Consider the following 23,509-nt stretch of genomic DNA (forward strand, 5'->3'; position numbering starts at 1 on the left):
AACACAAAAAAAAAGTTTTTTCTGCATTATTTTCATGCCAAGTTCGAAAAACGCGTCGAGGAAAACAAGAGATATTACTGAATTCAATTTAAATATCCAATTAAAATATTATGAAGAACAATTAGAAGACTGCAGTATCCTTCTTGGAAACTCCTTATGAATATGTATTTATTTTAACACAGTTTTTACTCTTCGTTTTAATTTTTACAAAACAAATCTGGGTCATTTTATACTTCCCTTTTTTTCGCTTCTTTCTGATTTTTTTTTTATTATTCGTGTTTGTTTTTGTGTAAATATTTTTTCGTTCGTTTGATTACACTTTAATGGATGTAAAAACGAGCGACCCGTGCTTCGGTCTCTGCTTTTTTCTACGTAATTTGGAATAATGTAAATTTTCATCCATTCCGGAATATTCCTCCATTAAAAAGGCAATTTAATCACTTTTGTATGAATTTTGAGCGATATTAACGTGAAAATAAAAAGCATGGCATAATAAAAACCGGTTAATACGCCGAATAAAATGGAAAGACTTGACCTTTTCTAATCCATAAATGTGTGAAAATTGGAAAATGTCGAGTTTCGAGTGGAAAAAGGGAAATTTAAATTAAAAAGGACGTTGTGACTTTTTTGTATTAAAAAAAAGAGAACAAAAGGTCCCATTATTATTTATTAATCAATTTTCTCGCGTTTAGTGTCGTTTTTTCGACTATTTAACGACACATGTTTCCAATCTCAGGCATTTTTTTTTATTTTAAAACATATAATTAAGTGAGCCAAAAATGGAAGTTATTTATTAGAAAAGTTCGAAAGAATAAAGGAAAAACAAAGATTTATGAACTTCTTTCATGTCCTACTCCAATTAATAACATTCTTTTTATGATTACTAAATATTTGGCTAAGGCAATTAACGACTTGCAAGTTCTGTCACATCCAATAAAAAATGTATGAATGAAACCACACACACACAGAAAATGAACGAAAAACATGAAATAAAACAAAATTATGTTATTTATGGATCTATTTGTGGAAGCCACAGTCAAGTTCTAATAAAAATACACATTTATTGCATGCTTGGCTCTTGCTTGGTTTTTTTCGACATTTTTTTTTTTAAAAGACTATGAGCATTTGTCTATTGATGTATGACAAGAATAAAATAAAATATAAAATACTAGCAATAAAATAAATTTTAGTAAAGCATGAAAATACGTCTTGAACCTCTTTTTATTCATCCAAAAAAAAATTTTTTTGGAGCGCACAGAGACAAGTAAGTGTACAGTAATTTTGCTCTTGTTTAAATAAAAAGTACACAAAACACGAAAACAATGAAAAAACGGCAATATTTGAACCAGTAATCAACATGTATATTCCATGCTAGACTAGGCACACGCACACTTCGTACACAAGCGAAGAAGGAAGAAAAGTTTTTTTTCCGTTTTTTATTATTATTGTTAGCAACGTTGCCGCTCGTTGTGTATATTTGTTAACCAAAACTGGCAAATAAGGATACAACTCCTTTTGAATTTTTGTCTACACGTGTCTCTCATACTTTTCTGTGCAGGGTTTATGTGGAAGGACACGAGCGGAACGGCTTTGTGTACGACACAGAGAGAGAAAAAAAGCAAAATATAAGCATAATAATAAAAATTGGCACAGCTTCAAGACACGAATGTGGAACACTGCCGATTTATTTTTTATGGGAATTTTGGCAACAAACAGAGAAACTATTTTATTATGGTTATGTTGAGCAACCAAGTGTATTAAGAGGGATGATGAAAGGAAAGGGTATTTTTTTTTTTTGGGAATTATTATTAAAAGAGGAACATTCGTGGGACGCAAAATGAGCTTATTGAAAGAGGGAGGTGGTATTTTTATTTATTTATTTATTTTATGTGATACAACGACTTACGAGCAGGATGACAGGATTTACAGGCAAGGTCTATGCAATTTAATTTTGATTAAAATCTATCAAAAATGTATTTTTTCTCAGCAAGGCAAGTGAAATCTGATTCACATGTTTTGGAGCTCAAAATTTCAGATGTGAAAACTTTCTTTTCCAATTTTTTTAACGTTTTTGAGCAATTTTTGAAATTAACTTTGTTAAAGCTCGAATATTTGAAAGGGTCGAGTCTAAGGTCAGTTTTGTGTTTTCAAAAGCCAAAAGAGGTGATAAAAAATTAAAATTTGAAAATTTTTTTAATGAAAAAAAAAATGTTAAAAAAGCCAACAAATAAGCATTAAATTGCTAAGTGTATAAAAAATATGATTTCATAAGTAAATTATTAGAAAAAAAATCAAAAATGGAAAAAATATAAATTTTTAGTAAGCGTATATTAAAATCTGTTAAAGCTCGAATTAACTCAAGAATTATATTTTTTTCTCGTAATTTTAATTTTTTCAGTCATAAAATTTTTCCTAAGAAAACTTCTCCCTAGTTTTGTTTTAAAAACATCTTGAGGTAAAACCAAAAATAACTTGTGACGTAAATCAAAAAAAAATCTGTTTTATCTTGCCATCAGTTTGCCATCGGGAAGATGAAATTTATTTCTAGTTCACTTCCATGTTTTCAAGTAAATCAATCGCAGACTAAGACAATCACTTTTGATAAATTCACTAAAATCGAGACAAGTTTCATTCATAATCCTATGCAATAAACCTTTTTGATTTACGTTTAAATTTAAACTGTTTGTCTGTTCCTGACAGACCCGCCTTTCAGTTTTTCGGCATAACATAATTTATGTTCACCTTTTCTTATACCTATACCTAGCTAGGTATGCGTGTGTGACGACATGACGAAAGATATTATTTTCCATTTTATATATTTTGATTGATTGCTGAAAAATATTTCACAAAAATACCTGTCTCCCCTTACTACTACCACACTACTGCTTTAATGTTGTGCAAATTTTTAACTCGAACACGTCGTAAATTTTATGCAGAAAATATTTTCGGGGTTTGTCTGTTGAGCAGAGAAATTTTTAGTCAAATTGTATTATCATCAACGGAAATTTATATATATTACCTTCTCTCATTTTCAATGAACGACGTCAGGAAAGCTCAGAGGTTCTATCAATAAACAATCATCTGTTATTGGCACAACATTGCGTTGGGAAAGGTAGAAATTTAATAAATTTAACTTAGAACGTGAATATCGATAACAGCCACTGCTACGGAGATATTCAAGCATGATGGATCAATCATCCTACGCAAAATAGATATACCGAAAAAAAAACATTTTTTAAATTTATTGGAAAACCACTACCACTACCGCTACTCGAAGCACAACAAAAAACTCACGGACGTTTATCAAGATAGGAATGATTGATGTTTAAAAATTGAATAAAAATCTTTCAACATTCATACAAAATGCAAATGCAGTAAATAAATCACGCTTCCACGGTGCCATACATACATTTTTTTTAAAAATAGGGTAAAACTCCTATTTTTAGTGAGCTAGACACGGCAGCAGAGCTAAAAAGTGAAATAAGGATGGGAGGTTAATCATAATCAACGTCAATAACTTTTGTGTTATTTATTCAATTTTTTTTTTGTTTTTTTCTGACAAGAAAAGTCAGAAATGATGAGTCGAGTTGGGAGATCATGACATTTATAGGTCTAAATTGACGTACCTTCCTAATGCTTATTTTTTTCCATACACCTCAATTTTATCTCTGATAAATTGTTATTATGGATGGGTAACCATCAATTTACAATCAACATCTGCATTTTTCACATTGCACACAGCCAACTATTTTTAGTGGTACGAACGACGAGGATGATGATGGAATTGATATGGTCAGCATATTATTTGTGTGGCGTTTTATTATACCCACGTCCGGAATTTATGTTGATCGCTCGTTGCTTAACAAGTTAGGCAGATTAGGATAAAACGAGAGAGATTATTGAATTTCAAGTTTTTTTTTGTTGGAAAATTGTTCGAAAATTGAGTTTACAACGGATTTTTAAATGGGATTTGCAGACAAATTAAATTACGAATTTTTTTCTCCTCACAACTCGGTTTGGAGAATGAATGAAAATCAGTTTTATTTCCATATGAAAGTACGCCTGCTCAATCCATTTATTTTTTTATCATCCATTTCCGTCCATTTGGTCTTCCATTCCAGTAAATAGGATTTTGTAAACATTTTTCTTTGTCCAGAAACACAAGTACGAACAAAGGCAAGTCATGCTAATGAACGTAATAATATTATAACAATAACTAGGTAGTTACATAACAGGGAGTCTCGGTGCTGTTAAAACAAGGAGCAGGAAAAAACCCTAAATAAATATCTCCCGTTTTTTGTTTGTCTCCCGTGTTGTCTGGCGTTATTGTTGTTTTAAGACAGGAGCGAAAATGAGTAATTTATAAGCACACAAAGCGGTAAAGTCTGGTGCGAATGAAATAAACCGGACCTTATTTTCTATTCATCAAGAGAAACGAAAAAAACAGAAACATAAAACGGGACCATGTTAGATGCAATAATAATAAAAATAATGAACACTCCTTATATATGAGATTATTTTATTACGGTAAACTGTTGAGTTTCCGGAATCTTTACCGCATTTCGATGAAAAAAATGCGGTTTTAATTTGGGATTGACGGTGGTGGTGTCTGAAATTATAGGGAAATTTTCAGGCAAGGTCACGTGATTTAATTTTCTTAGGTCACGTGGTTAAAAATTTTAATAAGCACGTGGTTAAAAATTTAAACAAGCATGTCACGTGATTTTCAGAAATTTTTATATCACGTAATTTTAAATTTTTTAGATCACGCAATTTTTCAGGCAAGGTCACGTTATTTAATTTTTTTAGGTCACGTGGTTAAAAATTTTAATAAGCACGTGGTTAAAAATTTAAACAAGCACGTGGTTACAACGTGGTCACGTGGTTTTCAAAAATTTTTATATCACGTAGAAGCCACGTGGTTATAAATTTCTATACATGTTTTTCATTTAGGAAAATTTTCCAACTTTCCAAAGGTTCAATTTCACGAAAAATTAATGACTTTACTTCACAAATGGAAAATTTTCCAAAATGAAAAACATGTATAGAAATTTCTAACCACGTGGCTTAATTTTTAAACCACGTGACTGAGAGATCTTAAAATTGCGTAATCTTAAAATTATATTTATATAAATTCGCTAAAAATTGAAATACGATTCCACCGTTGGTTGCTCCCCAAACGACAACTTTGTATATTTTTTTTTCTATTGATTTGACAAAAAAAGATCTCATTCACGGTCCTCCGCAAAAAAGGTTCAATTTCACGAAAAATTGATGACTTTACTTCGCAATTTTTGCTTTTTAACTTCCCTCTGCGGGCCTTTGATGTACAAATTTTGGGGTTTCTTTTATCACTCACCCACAAAAAAAAAATACACCAAACAATGAATTAAACAAATTTTTATTGCGTGTTAAATTGCTTCCATTATTCCTGCACCTGTTTCTTGCCTCGTTTTGTCAAAAAGCAAGATGAATGATGGGAATAACAAGATGGTAACGAAAGATAAAACGTGTGAGATAATAAAACATAAAATCATTCGTCATGGACAATTATTCTAATTTACCGAAGAAAGCCGTATCAAAGACAAATTCAATGTACATTTTCCAAATCATTTAAATGCTAATAAACTGCGATGGCTGTTTAACGATTATGAGATGATGATATCTCTCACCTTTGGCGTGATTGATGTACCCGTTATGTAATACAAGATCGAATCAATCACGATTGACATTTCGGCGGAATTTGATGAATAATCGGCAACTTCCGAGAATTTGTCGCAATACAAATTCGTCGAATCCATTTATGACATGTTGTGGATGTCACATCAAGTTAAAAATGAATGTATCAAAATAACAAGGGAAAGGAAAGCTCTTACTTGCTCGAATGCCTTTTTGGCATATTTATTACTTTTTATTTTATGTCATGACAATTACACTGCAATACAAAGTTGTTTTTATCACTTTTATGTTGAAATTCGATTTTCCTGAATGACTTTTTGTACATTTTTTGTTGAATGTGGTATTTATAGGTTACAAACTACACAACAAAATATGGATTATTTATGTTTCTCTTGGGACTGTCAACGTCATCAACATTTTTTTTCGTCGTCGTGTTACTACTATGTTATCCCACGTTGTTCGAGTCACATGATAGATAGACGAAGAAAGCACTTTTCAAAATGATGTTTGTTGTGCAAAAAGTGACGATAAATAAAAATAAGAAAAAAAGTCGAGAAAAAAGTAAGCACTTTTCAAAATGATGTTTGTTGTGCAAAAAGTGACGATAAATAAAAATAAGAAAAAAAGTCGAGAAAAAAGTATCAATGAATTGCTTTTATTTTTTTTTAACGATGCGGTCTATAGAAAAAAATTGGTGAATAAAACGTATCATTTACTAAGCCAACTAGTGATTGAAGATCGTGTGTGTTTGGGGAATCTGGTGCGTAAACAAAAATTTTCAGTTGATTCGCAGTAGGCGGTCTAATATATTTTTTTCCTTCATACAATAATAATAAATAATGATATTGTTATTATTATATATGTTTCCTTTATAACCACGACCGTGTATATTCAAGCCTTATTTTTCTTTATTATTTATTGTAAGGAGTGTTTTATTCCCGATATTGTTGTTGTTGTTAAAAAAAGGTTATTTTTGCTTTTGTTTGGTCCTCTTTCTTTATTTTCGTTCGTTTTTTTTCGTGTGTTTGCGTTACACAATGTGCCATATTTCGCGCTCTATTAGGTTTTGAATTACACGTATTAAATAAAGTTCTTTGTAGAAAAAATATAGGTGGCTTATCGTTCAATGGGCCTTACTTTGTTTACAACAAAAGTAGGTTATGAATGGATTTTACGAACTTTTTTTACGTCTGTGCAGAGAAGCTCATCCATAATTTTTAATTTAATTACTTTGTGTAAATAAATATCATCATCAACAAAAAAGTGAATAAACTTAACAAAGCAAGAAAGAATGCTAAAAAGAAGTAATTAAGAAAATGTATTTAGTTATCAGGTTTTTTTCTTCCCACACTGTATTTACTCAATTTTTCCTCTACTTTTTCTACCATATTTTTTTTCACGATTTTTTATTATTATTGTGATCAATTACGATGAAATAAAGTTCTTTAATTTTTTTTTGTAAATTATTAAATATTTTTTTACACTTTTCAAATACATATATTTCAAATTAAAAAAAAATGGATTCTCCCTCATACCGCATTTTGACATACCTACGCTTTTATATTCTTCACTTCACAGTTTCATACATTGTACTCCTCACTTCACATTTTCTTACTCCTCATGACCCCTTCGCAATTTTATACACCTCACAGTCCAAGAAGCTGCCCACAGACCTTCAGGGTCCTCAAAAAACTGAGAATTACAAAAAAAAATTTTTAGCATTTTTTCTTCGAAATGCGGTAAAAAGAAAAGAAAATGCTACAAAAAAGCAACTAACTAAACTAAATTGAAAAATGTGAAAAGTGAGAAAAAATAAAATACTTAAAATATAAAATAGAAGAAAAATTGAATGAACACACTGTATTCTTCAATGTAACATTTTTTATTTATTATTCATTTTTGTCAGTCGCCTCTTTTTAATTTAAACTAGGTAGCTTTATCATTTTAATAAGGAAAGCAGCCACTTCATCTTTTCCTGATGTCTGCAATTCTCTCTCACAAAACAACAATGTTGCGAAAAGTCAAAAGAAAGACAATTGCAAATCCTTCATGCAAAAATCCAATTAAAAGTTGAATGCACTTAAGTCTCTCGTTTTCTTTTTCTTATTATTGACGTTTTACGCGAAAATTGAAACAATGAGAAAAAAATATACGATGCTATAAAAAAAAGTTTCTCGTAAGCGTATAAATTACCATAAGAGTTAAAATAAAAATTTTATATTCTAATTTATTCGGAAAACAGAAAAAAACAAACGAAACACAAGAAAGTAAATTATGAATGAAAAATAAACGAAAGAAAGAATAATATGGTAAAAAAACACAAAGCAGAAAAAATTTCCTTCAGAATCACGTAATTCAATTTACTTATTCAGACAGGAATGTGAATGGTTGTTTTAATGGTTTCTCTCATTTTTTTTTTGCTTTCTTGGCTTCAGTGGTGTTACGGTTGCTTGGCAATCTTATAAAATTATAAGGAATGCAAAGATTTCCAGATTTTTTTTTTGTTTTAAATCAATGCGACATAATCAGTTCTTACGAGATGATTCCATTATTCGTCATTGGAAAATTTCTTCCGAGTATTTCGATGATAAGCCAATGCCAAGTGACGTTGATGTTGAATAATGTTGCAAGTTGCAAATCATTTGCATTTGTCTTTTTCATTTGTTATTTACATTTACATCCGAGATTTGATTAAATTTTTATATATTTACAATAAAAAAGGGAATAAAATTAAATTGAAAAAAAAAATCAATTTATTTTCCGTGTCACTGTCTATCCAACTCATTCAATGTTCTTGTCGAATCCAAATGAAACTCATCAGACCTGATGATTGTCGTCTGAAATAAATTTAATTGGAAGAGAATTAGCTTTTATCAATAAACAAGAGGCAATTTGTTTCCATGTTGGAAACAATTTTGTGTAATTTGTATCAAATTTAATTAAAACAAATTAAAATTATTTCCGGGAACAGCTCAGAATAAATTGCAATCGTCTAAACAATGTGCCGTTTCTGTTATTGGGAAAATATTTAATGCAACATTTTATATGGGAATTCACTGAACCACAAACAAAACTGATTCACTTCAGAGAAAGAAAATTGCAAAAATATCCCTTTCATTCATCAAATTGATGAATTGATTTTCGACTTACTTCGTTCATTATAATGGACTTCCTCTGGTTGTCGTTGTGGTACCATTTGAATGCTTTGTTTTCCTCGTTTGATGTTTACGTTATTATTATTCACAACAGCGTCGTCATTGTCGTTTCTCTCGTTGGTCACTTTGCTACGACATGAACATTGTGCAACTTCATTATTATTATTCGGCTTTTGTTGCAGAATCAATTTCATAATTGATGTAAATGGGAATTCAATGGCTATTGATAAGATAAATGACAGTACGAGCGTCATGGTTATGTTGGAAGTTGCCAAAGTAAACTAAGAAAAGTTTTTGTGCATGTGAATATTGTATATGACATTTTATCGAAAAATTTTCTGCAAATACTTACAATAGTTGTACTTGTGATTCTTGTGAATCCGAGATTGTCAATTAAAATCCCTTGAGTGGTTTTGTGCACCAGATACATGCAGTATGTAAGTCGTGCCAGGATTTGAAACAATGGAAAATTGAAGAATTTCCTCAAAATTCCTGAAAGACAAAAACTTTTACATGTTATACATGCTGAGTGCAGCAAAAGAAATATTTACCTTGAGGGTTTTCTTTCACGTCATTGATGACAATAAAACCACCAATCAATATACAAAAACTGAGCAAATGCTTTGTTACCCAGACATATACGGAGATCCAAATAGCTGGCTTTTCAAAATTGTAATTATAAAAAATGATTGATGTCCCGTAAGGTATCATGCCAATCAAGCATAAAAGAATAATGATGGTCACTGGATACTATGGAGAAAAAGAGAAAAAGCGACAATGAAGCAAGTACAATTTTTGAAAATAATTCACAATGTTTTAAATTCCAAAAATTAAGGTATTCCTTTTAATTTTTTTAGGTCAAATTAATTCAATTGATTAACAGACATTTTAATCAGATATTTTGAAAAAAATTCCCACGTCTTTTTAATTAAAAAATTTCTCAGAAGATTTTTCAAATGATGTTTTTCAAAAAAAAAAAAAAATCAGATGAAAATAAAAATTTGAAATGGAAAATTTTCTTGACATTAGTTTTAAACTTCAGAAAATTAATTTTCATATAAAAATGTAGGTCATGTGGCTACAACTAATTTTTTAGATTTTAATTTTTGATTTAAATTTGAAAATAATAAAACTAAAATTAATTTAATATCCAAATTTTACGTAAAAAAAGTAGATAGAACAGAATATGAAACATTTTTTGAAACTGCATTTGCCTTAGCAATGAAACGTTAATTAAAACAAAAAGATACCACAAGGCTTTTTGAGTTGGGTTGATTGAAAGCGCGATCACACAAATGAGTGAGGAGGGAACGGGCGGCTCCATCGTCAATTTTGTGTAAAAAGCTTTTACGACGACAATTGCTTATGCATAAGATGCTAAAACGTTTCTTATCTGTTCCACTCACTCCTCTATACTTTCTATCATCTCGCAAAAAGCAAAGGAGGAAAGCGTTTAATGGCGAATTTTAATTACCTTTTTAAAAATACTTTTTATTGCGATACTTTTCCACTCTTTGTAGTAGGCACCAGCTGCTAATCCAATCAAATAATTGCCAGCATTATTGTGAGTTGCAATATAAAACTGCCATGCCTTGCTCTGCGAAATATATTTGTAAACTCTGTGTGTGTGGGAGAGGAAAAAAAGTGACAATCATTGAAACAGCAAAACAGAAAAAAGAGTCCATTAAATATTCATGTGACAAGAGTCTAGAGCGCGCGAGGAGGATGGTATGGTGCACTTACTCAGGTGGTGTAAAATGAATGCCTTCCATTCCGCCGACGTACGTCAATATGGCCGGGATAAAAGTGGCAATTAAAATGCAAGAAAAGAAAATGTGAGCGCGGTACTTGGGCCACTTGCATGCACAAATGAGGATAATCGTGCCGACAATTGCATTCTGAAAGTCTGCAGATAAGTACCACGAGTGCCCGACGCAAATTGCATCGGTGCGATAATAGTTGTTGATGTACAGTAGATTGCTCCATCCATTTGCACGGCAATTTTCCCGTTCTTGCAAGAAGCTGCGTCGCAAAAAGATATTCGTGGGCATGAACACGGAAGATAACTGCAATGCCATGAAAATGGCATAGACCGGTGTTAATCTGAGGTAACGCAAAGCTATGGCAATTAGTCCGGTGCATGCCGTGACGCTTTTCGCACGTTTTGCTACCTCGGTGAAGGCGATCGCCCACATAAAACCGCCGATAATGAAAAATGTCTGCACCACATAAACGCCGTTCATCAGAAACATGCCGGAGACCGAGTGGAACTTCTGCTCAAAGTACTCCGGACTCTTCGTTGGGTGCCGCAATAAATCCCGAACAACGTGCCCATAGACGATAAGAAGGGTAAATAGTAGTCGAACTGTTTGTACACAACCCAATTCAATTGTAAGCTCATTCGAGTTAATGGATGTTAGTTTAACCCAATTCCTTTGGACGGAGAAGCAATACAAATATTTCTCAAATTTATCTGCAAAAACAAGATATTTAATGGGATACCCCTTTTTCTCTATGGTTAGTGCATCACTTACTCTGTTCCCGGTAATCCCGACGTAAGTAGTTGCTGAATGAAGCAATAACGAGAAGAATTATTATCGGTACCAATATTGACACAAGCAAATAGTCGTGCTTATCAATGCCAGGATGTGTCATTAAATCCTCTCCTTTGCAGTAAACAATCGTCGAGAAACCTTGTAAACTATATTTCTGCAGCTTGCGATTGACACAAATGTTTATCATTCGGTCATAACGTAACTTTAGCCGTTGTGTGAGGCCATCAGCGACATTCGAGGATGCGTTAAAATACTGAAAAACGAGATTAAAAAGTATTCGTTAAAAAAATAGCTTAATCGTATTACAAATTTGCAAGTTTTACGATTTTTCACGAATTTTCAGTATCAACGTGATTTTTTCACCGAGAAAGGATATTTTTACAAAAACAAAAAAAATCAAATTCACCTTTTGGTAATTCATACATTTCTATCAAAACTTGAATTAGCAAATGGCGAAAAGGTACACCAGTACGGACAGACAGACATCACGTCCATCGTGATATCATTTTTTTCAAAATTAAATGAAATGCGGTAAAAAATGAGTTATACAACATGAGAAATGAGGAAAGGTCAAACCGAATGCCATATGTCTCATTTTTCATTTCAATATTTAGAACCTACCTCGTGCCTGTAATGAAATGGTGGCACGTAAAGTGTTTCATTAAGTCCTGCGGCGGTAACGGCTATCATCGCATCCACACACCATTTTAGACAAATTCCATGCGTGATTATGTCATGTCGGTGATTTCGTCGTGCATCACTCGAAAATTTCTGCAAACAAGCACGAAGACAAAGTGCGATGTGACAAACATTTCGGCGAAACAATTTTTGAATTTAAATACCTGAACTACATTCCATGCGCTCGATGTGTTATCCGGCTTAATGATTGTCGTTGCGATACAATAATTAAATTCTTCGCTCTTTGAATCAAAGAAACATTCCTCTTGGTCGTCCATGTCATAAATCGCTGGCATTTTCCGATATTCCGATACTGAAAAAAAAATTCAACGTAGAATGAGGAGAAAAAAAATATATAACAAGCAAGCGTATCATGACAAATATCAAATTACTTACGATTGAAATGTCCAGCAGCAACATCATTTGAAATGACTGATATTAAAAGTGTGTGAAAAATTATCCACTTAACTGACATATTGAATTGATAGGAAAATGGAATCAAGATAAAAAAAATATTTTTTGCCGTAAACAAAGTTTTTCACATATTTCACTCAGTCGCACGCGTCGTACAGGGCAAAACGGACATTTACTGTCGACTTTGTTAAAGCTAAATCCGAACTGACATCAGCTGTAGAGTTACACAATTTTGCTCATTTTATTTTTATTTATTTTTTTTTTTTGGCTCGTCTGCTGTTGTTTAAAAACAAAAGAGCTTATATACCAAAAGTGTTCTTGATGAATGTTTTCATAATATTTGGATATTTTACATTACTTTTTGCATATGTAACAAAATGGCTTCCAGATATTTTCGTATGTTGTTGTAACATTGAAACCGAGTAATTTTTGTAAACAATAACAATTTGCTTCGGCGTAATTTTTTATTGTTGTTATTATTATTGTTATAAAAAGTAAACAGTTTTTTATTTGTGTTTGTGGATTAAGAAATTTCTTATGTAAGCTGAGAACGAACAGAAGAAAAATGATGAATAAAACGTCTTCATGCATTTTTAAAATGGAAATTAGGAAAGCAAATAAGATTTTCTCGACATTTAATATTTTATTTCTAAGAAATATATCCAAGTCGATTTCAGCTTTAGTCAGATTTTCATAAATTTAACACAATTTATTCGTCAAATTTTTAATTAATTTTTTTTTAAATAAAAAATCAGTTGTATTCTAAAGTTAGATTTAAAAATTAAATAAGGTTTTTAATTTTTAAAATTGTTTAAATAAAAAAATAATAAATATTTCTTGAAAAGATATTTTTCTTGTTGAGACAAATTAAAAAAAATTATTTCATTAAAAACTTTAACCAAGAATTTTAAATTAAAGGAATTTAATTTTAATTAGTTTAAATATTTTTATTTCAAAGCTTTGGAATTTTTTACAATCAAAAACTGAAAATATTTTAAAGAAAATTTCCCTTAAACCCATGACGAAAATTTTATGACATTTTCAAAATCATTTCGTGTCATTGATCTGTTTATTTACCCAAAATAATGTGAAAATAAAAATCAAAAGTGACATAAAAACTTTGTCTGCATATCAACCTTTCAATTAACTGCTTTCAACTTTGTTTTTGTTCCCACATTTACTTGCTACTTTTTTGTTTACTTTCACTTCCACACAACACTTTTTTTCCCTAAATAGTAATAAATAAACCGTATTTGGTGACTTTTACTCCCTGACACAAATTGACTAATTTATTAACCTCGTGCGTACATAAAATAAAAACAATATTTATTAAAGTCTTCTTTTTAGTATATTTCCCGTATCACTCATGAAAATTAAATTTTCATTATATTTTTGCTGGTATCTAAGCAGGAAAAGTTTTGCAATATAATGAGAATGAACCACATTGGTTATTGCTCTACTCACATGATGCCGCCTAGAATATATTTATGGTTATTTGCGCTTTATTTTTCGGTGGATATCATAAACACGTTCAGTGTGTGCGGCAAGTGGCATGCATGTGAAAATATTTCTTGTATTATAAACAGATTAAGAGTCATGTAAAATAATAATCATTGACATAAATTGTGTGTGAGAGGGTGATAGAACTTTTGCATTGTATATGCGAAACTAACGACAACAAACAACAACTCTTTTAGTTATGCTTCTGGTTATGTTCAGCTTCGTGTGCGGCGGCGTTACGATGATGTCGTTCCTCGTTATTTGAAGCTCGCTGCAGAATAAATTCAAAACAATAACAATAATAATAGCAATATCATCATTATTTTATATGCATGTTGTTCATTGACATCATGTGAGCCATCATGCACCAGTTAAAATACTCACACATGCACGAATTTTAGCAAAATATAATAAAAACAGGTCACGTCGTCGTACGTATTTGTATACTTTTCCTCTTTCATTTATTACAACTTTGGCTTTTTTGGCATACATGAATATTGTGTGGTGTGCAAAACCCTGTATAATATTAAATCCTCTTCTGCAACATTTTACTTTAAAGGAAAAAGCTTCTCTTAACGTCATACACTCTAAGCCATACCGACGATAAATGGGTAAGATTTTCCCTTCAAGAGTAAAATTGACTACTAAAAAGTCACATTTACCCCTTCGGAGTCACATTGACCCCTTAGGAGTCCCCCTTAAGAGCAACATGTAACCCATCTGAGGTCAACTTATTGACCTCTTATTGCTGGAATTGGCAAATGAAAGTGTTATATATCGTTGGAAAGAGGGCATTTTGTTTTGATTTGGTCGAGTTTTGGAGGTATTCCGTTTACTCAAAAATAAATTAGAAATTAATTTGACCCCTTTAGAGATTCATTCGATCCTCGTTTTTTGAGAATTCGTTAAAAAAGAATGTCTTAAGGGAAAAAGAATGGAATGTCTTAAAAAGAATCGACCTCCAAAGGGATTCATTTGTTTGGGTCTGCGGATTAGCAACTGAAAATTGGATCAAACCCTTAAGGGTTTAAATTGATTCCTTTAAGGATCAAATTAATCAATTAAGATAAAGAATCATGGATTTTACTTTTAAGGGGTTCAATTGACTCCTAAGGGGTCAATCTGATCCCTTCTTAAAAAAGATTAATCTCACCCATTTTCCTGCTGTAGAGTATGCCTCGAGCTGCACATAATATGACGAAATACATCACAGTGTGCTAAGAGAGGTAATAATAACACTAAATATTTAGTAATTCACGCATCAGAGAACAACTTTTGTCTGAGAGATGAGCCTACATTCCAGAGTTTCCATCAAAATTAAATGCTCTTCGATGCAAGTTAATATTTCCTTATTTCCACAAATTCTCGGTACCTCCTGTGGGGATTGTTGAACAGATAAAATATCGCATGTATGATCTTGTTCGCAGGTAAGTATGTATGTCGTTGTACAAAGAAGGCAAAAAAGAAACGATGACGACGACGATAATAAGAACATTACTAAGCAATTTTCACGGTTTCTGCCGTTCCGTTCGTCTCTGCCTGTGCTACTTGCGACTTGTAAAAAGGAAGATATGGAAATACATGTGAAAGAACGTTTCATAAAATATGTTCGTGCACAGTAGATGAAAGTAAATTTTACATAAGAGGCAGAAATATTAGAGGAAACGACGACGACAACAACACATTCCTGTGTCTATCTTGCCTACCGCCGATGACGATAATAATAATAAAGTGGAGCTGAATGGATCACCTTCCTGGACTAACTCGCCTGTTATTTGTGAACGGAAGTGGCACTTAACATGCGTTCATTAAGGAATGCGGTGATAACAGCGGAATGTTTATTACTGCGAGGCGATTATATTTCGGGAACGGAAAAATTATGAATAGAAAGTAAATTTTTGCAGGAAATGGAGAGTGCAATTTATGACGTGTCACATTTCTTTTGTGTGTTAATGGAGTGAAATTTAATATAGAAACTGTCTCATTGAGTCATTTTAACTAAAATTTCATGAAAATGAGATATTTTAATATAACAGCACAATTTATCACTCGAGGTAGCTCTCATTATAAGGCCAATACAATAATCTAAAAAGCTTGAGATTTCATCTAGATTTTTAAAGTAAATAATTCTCAACTGATCAAAGACCCTCCGACCCGACTCCGCGGACACCCAGAACAAACCACGTTACATATTGTAATCGACTGCTCTGAGAGAAAACTTGAAATACTAAAAAAGGAAAATACGACCTAGTATAAATTCTTTATAGTTAAGTTTTTTTGTTTTAATTTGTCAGTAATATTTAAGCGCTTCAAACTTTTTGATATTTTTTTTTTAACTTAATGAGTAAACATGTACAATTTTTCACAAATTTCCATATAAATTTGAGCTAATTTTTTACAATTTTACTAAAAAATGTCCTTTTTCATCTGACGCCGTAAATGGATGGAGCCTTACTTCCTATTTAATGTTCAAAAGATCTATGGAACCGAAAACACTTTTAAATTTTGTATCGGCTTAATAATAAAAGTTCTTTATAAACTTGCATCACATTATTTCATATATATTTTTGACGTACGTAAATTTTTATCAAGCACAACAAAGAACTCAGCATGGCAACATCAATTTTCACAATTTTTATATCTGTTTCTTGGAGACAAGTGATAAACTTTAAAAATTTAAAACATGACCTTCATCAAGTCAAATGTCTTGTTAGATTAACGTTTTGCAAGATCGCACTAAAAAAAAACATGATATTTTGTAATAAAATTTTGTTTCACAATTTTTTCTTTGAAAAATGTGAACAGAAATTTCCATTAATTTAAACCCATTTTCGACAAATTAATTCTAGGAATCGACATTTATTGTCAATAGTCCCTTAATTAAGCGGATTCCTAGAACATCTTTGTTTAGGTGTGTGTGTGGGAGACGAAAAGCGACGTTAACTTTTAAAACAAATAACGCAAATAATTATAATTATGAATAAATGCAGAGACTGAAATAATAAAATAAAAAAAACAACAGATTAAAATTTATATTTCATTTATCATTTAGTTGACAGAAAGCATAATTATTCATATTTTTTCATCGTCTCCGTCTTGCAATCGCGCTTCGTTTGTTTATGAAGAAATTTAATTTAAGACAAACATTCATACGTTTTCTGTTACTGTTGTCGTCGTCGTTGTCGTCCTCGGGTGTGAAAGGAATTCCAGAGCAATATTTAATATAAAAGATTTCATTTACTTTTACGTTTTATAAATTGTTCAGCGTTTGCTGGGGCTCGTGCCAAGTAAAAGTAGTATATAATAACCAGTAAGTAATCACAGTGGTGCCATGTTGTTGCTACCTCGTGAGTGTCATTTATATTCGTACAATTTGTGTACGACGACGTCGACGATGATGATGAAGAAAGGAGAGAAAAAAATAACAGAAACTGTAACAAAGACATTCTATGAATGAGGGAACAGAACAACAGCAACAATGAACGAGAAGACGACGACGATGAAGAAACTCATTTCTTTCAACATCTTGCCTAGTTGTTGTTTTTATTATAATATTTATTTTTATAACCACACATTTTGTTGTTTAAATTCCTCATTTGTGCTCCGTGCGAAAAAAGAAGGTGCTGTGTACAGGAACGGGGATTAAAAGGAAGAAACAAAGAGGCGCCTAATTTGGAAAATTATAAACATTTTTGCAATTCTTCATTTGAATAAATAAATGCGCGCCATGTTATAAATGTAAATCGAGCAATGACTTTACAGAATTTTTAGTTTTTCTTCTGATGAGTCGTTTCTTTTTTTTTTTGTTTGGACAAGAAATGAGGCGACAGACGATGACAATGTAAGATTTTTGGCACTAATCGATACAAAAAGGACTTCAACACTTCTCGATAGGCACCCTCTTCTCGGTTTTTCTGACAAATGTGACAGGGATTCCGAGAACAGACGGCAATGTGTGAAAAAGGGAATACATTTTGAAATCCCAAAACCACAAAGAACAGCTCTCTCGTATGTTCTTAATGAATGCTGTAACCGTACAAAAGTTTAATAAAGTGTCGTTGTACCGCACAACTATTTAAATATGTATGTGTGCCTACAATGGAAGTGTTAGTATTGCGTCCCAAAAAATTAAAAAAATAAAATAACAAAACACAATACAGAGATTTTCACCTACAAGTGGCATGACATGAAAATTCTCGTATTTTAATGAAAAAAAAAATAAATAAATTTAAAAAAAAAATTTTTTCGGAGTCAAAATTAATAAAAAGCTTTGGACGGTATTTTGAAAAATTAAAAAAAAATAATTTTATATTTTAAAATAAAAATAAATATGAAAATTATCAAATATTCAAAACAGGACAAAATTTAGTGGTAAAATAGCTCATTAAAAATATTAAAATAAGGTTTTTGCGATGATATGTTAAAATATTAATTCAGAATGGAAAAAGTTGATTTTTTCCCTGGATCGAAATTAATTTTCCAAAATCAATTTATCCAATTTTCTAACCTTACTTCAAAAATATAGCAATTTTATACAATTAAAAAAAATTAAATTAAAATTTAAAACTCTTTTATTTTTCTTCCAAAATCAATTTTTCCTGAGTTCCTTCGAATATTTTCCGGGAACAAGGGAGTTTTTTTAACCATCGTACAAATTTTTGTGACATTTTGGCGCTTGTGAATTTTATTAAGTGGAAACGTCTGGTTTCAATTATTCATTCGCTTTGTGACAAAATTGTAAAATTTGACTTCATTCTACAAACATTTCTCACAGTTTGCGTATATTTGAAAATTAACGCTCTGTGCTCTGTTTATTTTGCGTATTCGCACAATTTAACCGCAAAAAGACTGCTTGCTTGCCTTGTGTGACACAAACACACACACACAATAAACACGTCAAAACAAAGTGTCAAAGCACATTTGTGAGACATTCATTTCATTTTATTTTATTAAATGCCGTTGTCATACACCGCATCGCGCACCGCGTGTTCGCTCGTGAAATATGAACACACAAACAATGGCCTTTTGTAGGAATAATTCTGTTTTGGAAGCCATTTAGCTCGTGAACCGAGAGAAAGAAAAAAAAATCGTTGGCTAAAAAACATCACAAGAAGATACGCGATCTACATTTCCCATGAGTCTTTTTCATTTTCATAATGGCTGAATCCTGTCGAACAAAATATTATTTACTCTCAAAGCTCTTTTTGTTGAACTCGGCAGCCTACATTCCGTGAATCAACAAAAACCCTTTTTTCGGTGTATCCTTTGATGTATGGTTTTTTTCGGGGTAAGTTTTATTTTTTTGTGTAAGAAAGGAAGAATACAACAAGAAAAGAGGCACTTTTTTGATTAAAAGTAAACTTGGAGGCACTACGGAGAATTTCCGATTATTGATACTTTTTTTTTAACTTGAATTTAATGAATATTATTCCGAAAAACTTTTTTGACGTTTACATGAAAATTTACTCAATTTGTCTCTCTCTCATGAATATTGTGTTGTGTAGTTTTTTTCCGTACTCAAAACTGGGAAATTGGTTGGCGAAAAAAAAAATTGCGTTTGCATATCAAAAATAAACATCTTTCATGTCGGTCGTTGCTTAGGAAACTTTCCAGACATTCTTTGATTATTATAGTGGAATAAAGTAATAAACTTTTAATAATATTCAAGCACATTCAATACATAAGCAGCTTTCGAGAACAAAGTTCAAGGTTAACTAATCACACATGTATGGTTGATATAAAGGAATAAACAATCAAAGCAACATGTAACAGATGAAGTAAAGTACAAAATTCTATTTTATTTTATGAATTTAATGATTTTGCTGTTAAGATTTATGTTAAAGTCATTGACGTTCATGAAATTCCGAGAACTAATAATATTATTTTAACTTTCGGCAGCAAAAATTTTATATATATATTTTAATTGTGTGCAAAAAGTTGTGCTGTGTATTTTTGCGCAAGAAAACAAATAAAATGAAAAGGTATGACAGCAGTACCAGCGGTGTTCGTTCACCATAAATGATATTCCAGTCAGGTGTTTCATGAATAATTGATGTAAAAAAGTGTCTTTCAAATATCTTTTTCTTGCTCCAGTAATTTATTTTAAAGAGTAAAAAGTTAATGTCGCTCCTCCTCCTCCTTCTTCGGTTCCGTTTATGCTTTGATGTTGATGTTGCTGACTAGAGACCATAAAGTAATTTATTTAATCATGAGAACAGGTGTGTGACATTTTATCAATATTTCAGGAGAACGAAAAAGTTACAAAAAGTCGGAGGAGTGACAACGCCTGGTATTTTTCTTTAATTATATATATTTGCTCAGCGATACTTTTTCTCCGTGTCTTTAATACTGGCATCGCATTGCCCGTACCTACCTAAATAAAGTAATAAAGCGCAACAAATAATTAATTATTCCCCCTTTCGTTTCCTCTTTTTCTTTCTTTTTAGCTACTTATGCATTGACGGGAGAGACACCATCATCATATTGGGAGACGCCATTTGCCCAGCCGTACTTTGATAACACAACAAAACGTGAAATTACCGCAACCGTAGGACAATCAGCACTTTTAAACTGTAGAGTACGGAATTTAGGTGATAGAGCAGTAAGTATCGCAATGTTTTTACCGCATTTTTAAATTTATTTTGAATGAAATTGCTTATGTACCTATGGTTTGTCCGTCTGTCCGTATGTCATGTCAGTGTAGATTTAAGTTTAGAATCTAAAACCTTTTAGATTTGTTGCATAGTTTTTCACTTGTAGATCGTTAATCTCATAAAAATTCATTAAAAAATCAAAATGCGACTAAGCTAAATATTTTTTTTAACGAAAACTTTTAGTTTTCTTCTTCTTAAAATGATTTCTCCGGAGACATGATAAAGCAGTTTTTATTTTGTTTACCCTTTTTTTTCGCCATAACAGATGAAAGCGAAGAAAATTAAGAAAATTCTTCAAGGAAACGAAAGAAATAATTAACGTAAAAAATTATAATTATCAATTACTAGACAAAACAAAATTTCGACAAACTTTGCCGAAAAATTACACATTTTTTTCGGGCTCATCCCATGAAAAATCTTGAAAATTCCGAAAATAATGAAGAAAAATTGTTTCGTCCTTGTTTACTCGAGATTTCTTGCGTGCCTCAATAAAAGAAAAAAAATATTTTGTTTTTTGTGTGACAATACAATTACGTTCACTTAGCAAAATAAATATAAATTTCAGTAAGTTTGGCAAGAAATTGCAGATGGCAGGAGTTCACGAAAACAAACTTGCTTTATTTTACTTTTCGTTTCACGGCAAAAATAATTACCACAAGATGGAACATTTTTAAAAATTAATGCACGCTGTTGAGGCGTAATGAGGGTTGTTGGTTCACGTCATTTCGTGTCAACCCAATTCTTAACAAGCTCGTTAGTTGCATTTATAGTTATTCTTTGAATTTTTTTCCTTTTGTTAAATAAATAACTCAGGTAACGAAAATTACACAAAAGTTTCTGACATGAGAAAAGAAGAATATCAATTCCTTGAAAAAAAAAATAATAAAAATAATAATGACTCGCGCGATACAAAATTCATTAATTTCCCTTGAGAGAATCAATAAAACGGGACTATGCGTTATTTTCTTCTTTTTTATTGGAGTAAATTAAATATGACAATGAATTTACCTGTCTGAGAGTCTATGAAAAGAGAAAAAACCGAGGAAACATGAATAAATACAGCTTGTTGTTTGTCTCGCGGGAACGGAAAGAAAAGCTCAAGGTGATTTTCATATTTTTGTATTGTTTGGAGCTAGTTAAATAGAAGGAGAGGAAAAAACCTGACCTTGACTTCCCCGATTTCGAACGAAAAGACAATGAAATCTCGAATAATCACGTTTCTGACAAAAGCATTTTGCATCAAAAAAGAAAAGAAAACAATTGGCACGAGAAACTTTCCAGTAATTTTCTATTATTATATAATTTGTGCTATGCAGAGAATCGAAAGCAAACATGTGCCACAAATAAAGCTATTTTTCTCTGTTTTTCATTTTAAAAACTCATGCAACGCAAAAATGTGAAAAATATGTAAAGAATTTTCTTGCGTCTTATATTTTTTTTATTGATTTAATTTAAAAGATTATTGAATTGCTTGAAAACTGCACGTCTCAGAGTAGAAGGAGAGAAAAAGGAAAAAAATGAGAAATATGATTGTTGGCTTACTCGCACATTAGCTCAACAGAAAACGAACATGATGACGACAGAGAAAATTGTTTCATTTTGATGCATCACGTAGTTCCCGAGAATTGCTCAATTTTCTGATTTAATGCAAGACGATTCGAAACGTTTCTAAATATTTTTATTTATTTTTAATATTTTCTCCGATACTTTGTTCTGTCAATATTTGTCAATGTCTTTTAAAAATTTTCCTCTAATCCAATTTTATTCCTTCTTTTTTTTATCTCTGCACAGGTAACGTGGCTACGAAAACGCGATTTGCACATTTTGACAGTTGGCATCTTGACGTATACGAATGATCAGCGATTCCAGTCGCTGCACACAGAGGGCTCTGACGAATGGACATTGCGGATAACGACGCCACAGCCACGCGATTCCGGCACCTACGAATGCCAAGTTTCGACAGAACCAAAAATTAGTCAAACATTCCGGTTGAATGTTGTTGGTGAGTAAACATTCACTATTTTTTTAGGTGGTGGCGTATTAAATATTGACAAACACGCGGACTGGTTTGACGAAAAGGTTGACGCGCAGTAATTAGAATGAATGTTTGATTGAAAAGGGATTTTCATTTGACATTTACCTTGTGCCAGAAATAAAAGTTTTCCAAGGTCAGTAAGTGGGGAGAACGGGAAGTTATTAGAGCATCTCGTGACTTCTCATGTTAGACGACATGTCTACTAATTACGGTTGTGACCAAAAAATAACAACTGAAAGTCATGCAATTCGTGATCGTGACAAATTTTCGTCCATTATTTTTGTTTTAAGATTTTTATCATCGTGACACCGGATAAATAAATTGATTCTTGTTAATTTCTGATAAAAATCTCATTTTATGTACTTCTATTTTTGGTCATACACAAATAGGAAAGGAGATGAGACAGAAATTTCATTAAACTCAAAAACAATTTCCTAGGAGAATAAATAAACAAACTAATGAAAATTTTCTCCCATATTAGTAAGCTTGTCCAGAAATAAATAAAACAATAAAATAACGAAAGTAGTAAAATTCGAACATTCTGGAGAGCAGGAAATTGAAACAATAATTGAATTGGAATGAATTTTCTATCAAACTTTTGTTAATTTGAATTCGTATTTTCCTTTGCTACAACTTAAATTTTGTTACAAAATATTCAAAAAGGACTAGGCAAACAAGAAGTTATACAAAAAGATCATTCAACGAGAACGAAATGTGATTTGTTATAAATATATAATCCTTATTCGTATAATATTTTCTCTTTAGAATTTATGATGAATCACTTTTCTCTCTAGGACGTTGTTTTTTCCATAGAAATCCATAAGAAAAGTTGAATATGAT

General features: G+C 31.5%; 2 protein-coding genes and 1 long non-coding RNA gene across 3 annotated transcripts in view; 1 reads left to right on the forward strand and 2 right to left on the reverse strand.

Moving 5' to 3' along the window:
* LOC134838290 (protein sidekick-1-like) overlaps window positions 1-23,509 on the forward strand; it is a 67,062-nt gene that overhangs the window by 28,882 nt on the left and 14,671 nt on the right. The window contains exons 3-4 of the mRNA XM_063853790.1: window positions 20,428-20,582; window positions 22,426-22,636. Coding sequence (XP_063709860.1) covers window positions 20,428-20,582; window positions 22,426-22,636 — 366 coding nt within the window. The remainder of the gene's footprint in view (window positions 1-20,427; window positions 20,583-22,425; window positions 22,637-23,509) is intronic.
* LOC134828068 (uncharacterized) lies at window positions 8,652-12,363 on the reverse strand. The gene is made up of 6 exons (XM_063841018.1): window positions 12,232-12,363; window positions 11,369-11,642; window positions 10,696-11,307; window positions 9,187-9,359; window positions 8,830-9,115; window positions 8,652-8,689 (listed from the first exon to the last, which is right to left on the reverse strand). Exons 1-6 carry the CDS (start codon window positions 12,361-12,363, stop codon window positions 8,652-8,654), a joined length of 1,515 nt encoding a protein of 504 aa, XP_063697088.1.
* On the reverse strand, window positions 9,520-10,607 carry LOC134827415 (uncharacterized). The gene is made up of 3 exons (XR_010161788.1): window positions 10,578-10,607; window positions 10,309-10,453; window positions 9,520-9,584 (listed from the first exon to the last, which is right to left on the reverse strand). It is a non-coding gene; the product is annotated as an uncharacterized LOC134827415 (long non-coding RNA).

This window comes from Culicoides brevitarsis, chromosome 1 (assembly GCF_036172545.1).
Source record: "Culicoides brevitarsis isolate CSIRO-B50_1 chromosome 1, AGI_CSIRO_Cbre_v1, whole genome shotgun sequence".
Classification (NCBI taxonomy): domain Eukaryota; kingdom Metazoa; phylum Arthropoda; class Insecta; order Diptera; family Ceratopogonidae; genus Culicoides; species Culicoides brevitarsis.